Consider the following 9,528-nt stretch of genomic DNA (forward strand, 5'->3'; position numbering starts at 1 on the left):
TTTGGAATGTGTTCTAATTAAATTTAAATAAAAGGCAACAGAAGTGATGCCTGAGGGTGATTTCATAAAAAATGAAAACAAAGTTGTCACTCAAGCATCATCTGGATACCACAAAAACCAAAGCTAGGCAAGCAGTCTTCTGAATGCTGAAGACAAGCTGATCTTGTTTGTAAGGCTCTCACAGGAGCAGAGTTGGATAGAAAAAGTTATATTCCTTACAAATGCAAGTAAAGACAAATGGACATTAATATACCAAAAGTCCGGATATTACAGGTGCAATGGAAATTAATACTCAGAAACACACTCTGACTTGTTATTTGTGAGAGACTGTATTTCAGCACAGAGGAAAACTTTCCAACATTTTTCTTCTACTTACAGGATGGGCCCTGTTGCTTCAGGAGACCTCCATGCTCTGCACCAAGTTCTTGGAAAGAATACGGGATCTGCCCAGGAGCTCAGGCACAGCTGACTGCACGCACCATCTGCAGGACATGCTCCAAATCCAGTACTTCCCTGGCTAACGTTCAGCAGTTCTGCCCGTGTTCCAGCACCGACTGAAGCACCCTTTTGCACGGGCAGCCACCCAGCCCAACCTCGCTCCCACCTCTCCATCCTGCAGCCACCCCTTGCCAGCTGCCCCGGGGACAGACCGAGCTGTGCAAAGCTGCTCGAGTTCCTCTCCCAGAACCAAAGCCGCGCATGCAACAAACGGCTTCTTCCTCAGTGATACAAATCGCCCGTTTCATCCCACCAAAAAAAAATCAACCAAAACAGGGCAACTGAACGCAGACAAAGCCAGCAGGGAGGCAGAGCCAGCCAGCACTTTGTCAACTGCCCACTTAAAGCCTCCGCCGCCTACGGGGACAGGAGGTGCCGACTGAAAGGTCCCACCGCTGCCTCCTCCGAACCTGAACGCGCCCCACCGCTGCAGCCTCGCCCCGCAGAGCCGGCCGATGCACCAGCACAGCCCCTCCTGCCCGGATCTCCCTTGGCCCTTCAACACCCCCGGCCCCAGGGAACTCCACCACATCCTGCACCAACAAAGGGCCGGCAGGACAGGACCCAGACCCAGCCCGAGGGCAGGCGGCGCCCAAACACAGCCCAGAGCTCCCTGCAGGCCCTCGGCGCGCCCTCTCGGCTCTGAAAGGAGCGGCTGAGTGCGGCGGCGGCCGCCCGGCAAGTCCTCCTCGCCCCCCGCGGAGGGCACGGGAGGCCTGGGAGGGGAAGAGCGGCACATTCTCCGCATGGAGAGCCCAGGCGGGGGCGGTGGCCCCTACATCGCCCACACCACGAGCATCGGCAGCACCACCCGGAAGCGGAAGGAACCCACGTCATCACGCACCCCTCTCCGATTTCCCTCTAAAAGTCCCGCCCCCGAAGCAGTCTGACCAATCGAGTCCGCGGGGAGGGCGGGATCAACCAATCCGCAATAGATTGACAACTCTGTCCCCCAATGCGGTCGCAGCGGCTCGGATCCCTCCGCTAGGAAGGCGAAGCCGCCGCGGGGTTGCTGGGCGGGATGAGTTTCGCTGTGTCCTCACGCTATTGGGTGTTGCCGCTGATTGGCGGTTCCTTAGGCCTATCCGGAGGGTCGCTCCGCGGTGGCCGGTCCCTGTCCCCATCGCCGGGCGGGCGCTGCGGGCGCGGTGCGGGCGGTGCGGCGATGAGCGCGGCGGTTCGGGTGGGCTGGCGGGTTGGGGCCGCCGCCGCCGCTCTGCGGGGCCGGGCCGGGCGCCCGCTCAGCCAGGCGGCCGGAGAGGGCGCCGGGGCCCAGGGCGGCGGGGGCGGCGGCTCGGGCTCGGGGTCGCGGGAGGCGGTGGAGCGGCTGGTGCGGGAGCACCCTGTGGTGGTGTTCATGAAAGGCAGCCCGGCGCAGCCGCTGTGCGGGTTCAGCAACGCCGTGGTGCAGATCCTGCGGCTGCACGGCGTGGAGGATTACCGCGCCCACGACGTGCTGCAGGACCCCGACCTCCGCCAAGGTCAGCGCCGCGACGGGCCGGGGTCACCCCTGCGCGCCGCCTCCGGGCCGGGCCGGCCCCGGCTCCGCTGTGGGGGTAGAATTCCCTGTGGGAAGGGCCCTCGGGAGGTTGGGGCTGCCTCAACGCCCCTGGCCGTAGGCAATGTGGGAGCCGCGGGGCGGCCCCTGGTCCCACCTGTGACTTGCCTCTGCTCGCTTTTGGATGGGGTTTGGGATCTTTTATCAAGGAGGCCCAGATCGCGGGGAGGAGGGCAACGGAGCTGGGGAAGGGTCTGGAGCACGTCCTATGGGGAGCGGCTGAGGGAGCTGGAGGTGTTCAGCCTGGAGAAAAGGAGGCTCAGGGAGGGCCTTATTCTCTACGACTACCTGAACGGAGGTTGTAGACAGGTGGGGATCGATCCCTTCTCCCAGGCAACAAGCGACAGGGCAAGAAGACATAGTTTTAAGCTTCGCTGAGGGAGGTTTAGATAGGACATTAGGAGGAATTTCTCCGCAGAAAGAGTGATTTGACGCTGGAATGGGCTGCCCAGAGAGGTGGTGGAATCACCGTCCCTGAAGGTGTTCAAGGAAAGACTGGATGTGGCACCAGTGCCATGGTTGAGTTGATGTGGTGGTGTTGGGTCATAGGTTGGACTTAATGATCTCAGAGGTCTTTTCTGACCTGATGGATTCTGTGATTCCATCTGTGTGTTAGTGGAATTTGAAGCATATCACAGAGATGTGCCATTGGGGTTGCCCTGCCCAGATGCCCAGGTTTGGTTTCTGTGACCCTCCCCACGTGCAAGACATCCTGGTTATCAACCGAACACAGTTCTGTGTGCGGGCTGACTCTTTGAGATCAGGCTCTTCCTGCCATGCTGCCTTTCCTAATTCATAGATACAGAGCTGTGTTAGAGACCTCTGAAATACTTTCTTATCAAGTTTTATCTTCCCTGTGAACAGCACGGTGAAATTTCATGTATGGCTTGGACTGGTACTACTTGATTCCCTTCTGGGCTTCTTTTGATAAAGTAAAAAGTTATGCTAATCATTTGCACAAGAAATATTTAGTGATAGTTTCACCATTACTGCTGAAGTGGTACTAGCTATTCCGTATAAGAGTTTTTTGCCAGTTGTGGAAACTATTCTTGGTAATGCTTGTCATCTTTCCCTCTTCTGACTGTTGAGGTTCTATGTGGTTATTTGAAAAAGTTTAAAAAAACCCCAAACATGTACATAGTAATTAGTCTTGCAGGTGCATGGCATTAACAGTTGTTGTCCAGAACACACTAAAATGTGCTTTAAAGCCACATACTGGCATGTATCAGGTGACTTTCTTCTCCTGTGTTTTTGGTGTCATCTGACCAATTCAGTCTTTCATTAGCTGTTAGCTGAAAGGCTGATTTTTCTAGTCCTTGTTTGCTTTTCAGTTCACGGGTATAATAGTTGGTATGGTATAAAAGCTTAGCTACTGGAATTTCTGTGTGATGACATATTTGGTTAATGAATGTTGGTTTTGTTCAAGTAAATCTTCTACTGCCTTTGGCAGGTGAACGAATTATGATAGTTTTCTAAACTTTATTTACATATCTGAATTTATTAATTGTATGGTTTACTAGAACAGACTCATAAACTAAAAAGGAGGAAACAAAACCTTGAAATCAAACCATCAGCATTTCACTTTTGGTTGAGGGGGGTTTTGTGAGCCCTTGAATGAGCAATGCATTTGTAAGTTATAGTCTCTGGGGACTTGACCAGGTGAATATTGAGTATTTTCTTTGTATGTAGCAGGAACATCTTCCTTTTGAGCACTTTAAATTTTTCCTCCACATGAACTCGGGCTTGTGCTGAGTGTTCCCGGAGCTTATTGCTCTCATGGCTACCAGAGCTTTAAACTGAAATTAGTGTTTTGATTGAAACTGTTTGGCTAAACCATGGATGCAGTTATGGAGCGTACACTTGCACAATATCCTGCTGGTTCCCAGGTGCTTAAAGAAGTTGTTCTGTTCCCTTCCGTGCACCAGCTTTGGCACCTGTCCAGCTGTACAGAGGGCCAGCTCATTTTATTACCTGGAACACTGGGTGTGCAAGATGAACTAGCATTTTGTACTGTGAGCTGAGTGCCAGAGCCTACACCAAGAATGGAGCCTTGAAGAGCTGGGGAACAACACAGCCACTTTCAAGGCCAGCAGACTGTTGTACTGCTTCATCTGTATTACCTACTACACCCTAAAAAGCCTGTATGTGCCTGCTGCTATGATTGGCTGTCTCTGTCAGAGGAGAGGACAGGGCTGCTCAAAGCTGTAGTTCTGTAAGTTGCCAAGTGCAGTTCAGCAGTGACTGCCTGAAGGCCAGGATCTGGCCTCAGGTGCTCAAAAGTGAACATGATGTGCACTGCATGGTAGTGAGGGGATGCAGAGCCTTTAGCCGTGAAAATATCAAGGACATCAACTAGAGACTGATTGCTGTATGTGAGCTGGCAACCAGCTTTGTATTCACCTGAATCTTACTTAAAGGTTGGCATATATCTGTGCTTATACATTTGTAGTAAGAGCAGGCTGTTGGAGAGGTGGTGATTCAGGCAAGTCTGAAGTGCTTGGTGGTTTCTTGCCTGTATCTATTAAAACACCTTATTTTTAGGTAGTTATAGATCAACTGCTGGAACATGCCCTGTGCTAAAATATGGCAGGCTGTAAAAGCAGTACAACTCCCCTACTTGCCTCTTCACCTAAAAGCATGCTCAGATCTGTGAAACTAAAGTTACTGGTACTTCATGTGATTTATCTAAACTTCAGCTGAAGATAAGCTTCCCTGACACAAATCCTTCCTTATTAAAGCTTGGCATGCTCTTGGACTCCATGGCATTTCAGGTTTCTTGAAGCTGGCTCTTTTAGAAGTTATCCATCCTGCTCTCAGCTAATGGGCAGCATTAGACTGGTTCAGGTCACCAAGGTGGCAGAGATGCTTGAGATTACATACTAGAAAAGTGTGGTTTAAACTAGTTTAAACTGTTGTGGTGGTTCACCTTCAGGTTATTTTCACTGTTGCTTTACCAAAGCATGGGATGCTACCAAGCAGGTGGTCCTGATACTTCCTCTCACCCTTGGACCAGCCTTTCCTTAGTCATACTCGCATTGGAACAGGCTGCCCAGGGAAGTGGTGGAATCTCCACCCCTGGAGGTGTTCAAAAGGCATGTGGATATGGCACTTGGGGATGTGGTTTACTGGTAAAGGATGGTGCTGTGTTAACGATTGGACTTGATGACCTTAGAGGTCTTTTCTATCCTTAATGGTTCTGTGATCTCCATGAAAATGTTACTTTTCTGGAGAAAGTGTCATAGGAATGAGTGTTGCTTGAGTCAGTTCTTTTATGTGGGCATCATTCATTAGTGCTAGTGCTGGCAAGAGAGGCTGAAAATTGGTAACTGGAGTTGGGGAAGGGGGTGGGAGTGTGCTGGGTACCCTTTTCAGTGATGCTTTGCACCAATCCTGGTTTCACAATCACCTTAAAGTGTGCTAGCACAGCTGTAAACTGAACACTAGCCTGTGGAATGTAGTTTTCCAAAGCAAAGGGTTCAGAGCAGAAGCTGCAGCTTCTGAAGCGCAGCAAGCAAACGATCTGCAGAGAGGGGGATGGAGATCCCTTGGGATGTCTGTATTGCCAAAAGAATCATCACAAGCGCGCATCCCGAGTGCAGCAGGAGTAGTCAAGGCTAACTGGCTTTAACACTACTGGAGTAGTAACAGTAACTAAGGCAGGATTTGGGTGGCCTGCTGAGGGAGTGTTCGGTTTGTTATCTGATTGAGTCCTGGCACAAAGGCATTTAAAACAGCTTGTCCAATACATGAAATGCAGCACATAGAGCAACTGAGCTTGATTATATTCTTGTTTTTATCTGAAGTTGATTGTCCTTGAAAGTACTATCAGTGCTTGTGGAGTTGGGTCCTTGAAAAAAATATTTCTGTGAAAGAATTATTGGTGTTACCTTGGAATGCTTGTTAGCAGTAGGTTTATTATGTAGAGCCCTTGGTTCTCAATTCATATTTGGCATTGCAATATCTCAAGAAAAACAAACCCTATGTCATATCTGCTCTTTTGAGTCGGGTCATCCTCAAGCATGTCTTAATGTTGGAACTCAGTTTTTCATTGAAACTTTTATGGGTTAAAAGACCTTTAGGACAATTTGAGCAGTTTTGAGTACTCAAAGGCCAAAGTGCATTTAAGAAAAGTATTGATAAATACAGGTTGACATCAAAGCTTAAAATTTCTGCAAATTGTATCTAAACAACTGAGGGAAGTTTTAATGAAATACTAAGGAAGAAGTTGCAGGTGGTGATGAAGGTTAGGTTGGATGGTTATGGGTTCCCTTTGGCCTTGATTTATATGCTAAACTTGCTATTTTGGGCTTTTGAAACATTGGTTGTCCACAGAATCTGAAGGCAAAATAGAATCTCTTAGCTGACGTGTGCTTTGTGTATAGGAATACTTTGTCACAGCCATTTTTTTCTCTAGGTTACTATTATTTTAGTGGATTTTTTTAAACACAGTGGTATTTTACCAATGGGAATTATTAGCTCTGTTGCATCTTTTATACATTAAAATAATAATCCAACTGTATATTTGTGCACTTAGACATATTTATTAAAAAGGAAAGCAGTGTAAGTTCCAATAAAATACGCATAATTTACTTATATGGTTATTTTTTACCTGGAGTATTTGGGGATTTATCTTTACAGTATTTAGAGGTTGAAATGTTTTCTAAGGAGAAAACAAGTTCCCTTGTGCTTTCAACTATACAGATCTAATATTTGTTGTTCGTACTTCGATGACTATGCTAAAGCTCACTGGTGGTCTATAGAGGGTTGACTTCCAAGGTGAATGGGCTCTGATGTTCTGAAAAGGCACCTCTGTTTTCTGTAAGCTTAACTTTGCTATATGGGCTTTCATGCCTTTGGCAGAAAAATTCCAGGCATTGCATATTGAAAATACATAAAAATGTTGAATTCAAAACTTGTTATCTAATCAAATGCTGGTGGACATGGTATAAAAGCACGTAGTTGTAGGATTTAGCTGTTTCCTCTGCTACAGAAATAATGGCTTTGTGTGAAGGGTCATTTAAAAAGTGGCAAATTAGATACAGTGATTCTTCTGTATAATTTTTTATGTGATGCCTTTAAGTGCAAGCTGAGTTTCAATGTGCACCAGCCGATCAGTTTGTATTTTTGGGTGGTCTTAGATTTGTTTTCCAGGAAGTAAAGTTTTAAACTTCAATTCTGTACTTCATAATTGTGGTTCGATCTCTGTTTTTTAATGAGTACTTTTAAAGAGACTTCAACCTTTTTGCCCCTCCCATGGGCTGTAAGGTCTGGCATTGAAAGATAAAGCAGTTTGAAATTCATAAGGCTTCTACAGGGTTGAATATATCTTGCAGTTGAAATTACAGGAGTAAGTATAACTATGAATTCACTAAGAACACAAAGTATTTTAAAGTCCCTCTGGGAAACATAAAGCAAAGGAAACAGTTATCAGTATTTTTCAATACTTCTCATTTCTGTAATTGATTGAGAAATCATATTTGCTTGTTTCCTGGAAGGGAGAAGAGAAACGACATTTTTCCAGCTCCTGTTTGAAGTCCGTAGAGGAGCTGACTCCATATCTTTCAACCCACGTCTTTGAGTTGGAGTGAGAACCAAACATAACTCTAACATAGTTTTTTTTTCTGATAGTGCTCCTGTTATGTAGATAAATTTTTGCCTTAATGGGAAAGAAAATATCAGTAATATTGTCCTGGGGAAGCAATGCATTCCTTTTAAAATACCATTCTATTCGGAGAGGGGGAAAACCTTTAATACTTTTTTTTTAATCTTATGCAGGAATAAAAAACTACTCCAACTGGCCTACCATCCCACAAGTGTACCTCAATGGTGAATTCGTTGGTGGCTGTGATATACTCCTGCAGATGCACCAGAATGGAGATCTTGTAGAAGAGCTGAAGAAACTAGGAATCCGTTCAGCGCTACTGGATGCAGAGAAAGACCAAGAAAAAAAGTAAAATGAGCAAAAAAAGAAAAGTGCTGTGACAGGAATAAAGCAAATCTTTGATGAGAACTTGTTACCAATAAAGCCTTACGTACTTTAGGTCAAAGAAGGCATCTTTTTGAACTGACACTAAATGAATGTCTCTTAGCTCATGGTAAATGTAGTGATCTTGGTATTATGATTTTTGGATATTGTGAAAATTTGAATATAACCACTGCACTGTATAACATACGTTTGTGGAAATTGTTGTTTTGAAAAAGAAGTAGTTCACTTCTAAAGCACTCTCTTCTTTATTGAGGTGGGAGTAAACCAAAAGAACTAATAATATTTTTATGAATTTTGAGTGTGTGTTTCTCTGTTCTTTGATACATGAACCTACACAAAGAGCATTTCATTCCCCTTCTTCTCTTGAAAAAGCATTAAGTAATAGTGCATCAGTTTTTCTGTATAACTCCTGGTGATAAGACTTCCTGAAAGCCTGTAAAACTTGTGTAGTCACATACAATATAGGAGAAAAACAGTTTTCCAACAATATAGGAGAAAAAAGATTATGACAGTGCATGAAATACGCTTTTATTCCAAAGGGTAAAAATAAACAGACCTGTACAAATACATGTATAGTGGTCATTCTTACTTTGTAACTTTCTGATGGCTTTTAAAACTGCTAAGCATTGTGCCTAAATATTTTATAAAACCTTTTCTACCTCTTGCAAAGCAGCTTTTCCCCCTGCTTATGTAATTTGTGTGTTGTAGTTCTGTGTTAGTGCTCAGATGTGGGAATTGTTTCAGGCTTCAGTATTCTAGCTTGAAATAGTACAGGAGAACGCTTCAGTTATTACTGTAATCTTGTATTATTTGCTAGTTACTAAGTTATCTTTTTATATGTTGTGTTTCCAAGTGTTTTCTCTCCTGACTGCTGTGCTTCAAAGAATATAGTCTTCAAACATGGAATTTACAGATGAAATGTTCATGTGGATGAGTGCAGCAGACAGGCTACTGAATAAATAAATATTTCTAAGTCTCTGTATTGTCTATAGCTATCTAACCACATTTCCCTAAGTGAAAACAAATTGTGTTAACCAGTGTAGCTTCAGCTCTATAGCAATACTGCTAAGGTTAAAATCTAACCAAGCTGTTTCTAAATGCAGTTTTATTAATATAAACCAGTTTGCATGTGAATTAAGCAAATGGTTGGAAATAAACTGTATTTCATGTTGATTGTCTACAATAGTTGATCTTTATTTTAAATTACTAATGAAACTGATATTACTTTTGATTTGAAACCCAAGATGTTTTCCACTGCATAAGACAGAAAATGTGTTTTGGAGAAAGAAAAAATTGTGAATGGTCAGTGGAAGAGGAGGACAGGACTGGAATTTGCAGACAAGAGAGATTTGATGAAAGTTCCAGTTCTAAATCTCTCCTGCCTACATGAGCAAGTGGAGAAACTGTACTAGTACATTCTTCACAGAATTTGCCAAACTGATCACTGTAAGCTTATGGTCTAGTTTTAATGCAATCCATATCACCA

General features: G+C 44.9%; 1 protein-coding gene across 1 annotated transcript; it reads left to right on the forward strand.

The window, feature by feature from the left end:
- The first annotated feature begins 1,504 nt into the window (after positions 1-1,504).
- Positions 1,505-9,221, forward strand: GLRX5 (glutaredoxin 5). The gene is made up of 2 exons (XM_027673913.1): positions 1,505-1,979; positions 7,832-9,221. Exons 1-2 carry the CDS (start codon positions 1,520-1,522, stop codon positions 8,008-8,010), a joined length of 639 nt encoding a protein of 212 aa, XP_027529714.1. The 5' UTR covers positions 1,505-1,519; the 3' UTR covers positions 8,011-9,221.
- The last annotated feature ends 307 nt before the right edge of the window (positions 9,222-9,528 follow it).

The sequence above is a fragment of the Neopelma chrysocephalum genome, unplaced genomic scaffold, assembly GCF_003984885.1.
Source record: "Neopelma chrysocephalum unplaced genomic scaffold, ASM398488v2 Primary Assembly neopelma1_24, whole genome shotgun sequence".
In the NCBI taxonomy this organism is placed as follows: domain Eukaryota; kingdom Metazoa; phylum Chordata; class Aves; order Passeriformes; family Pipridae; genus Neopelma; species Neopelma chrysocephalum.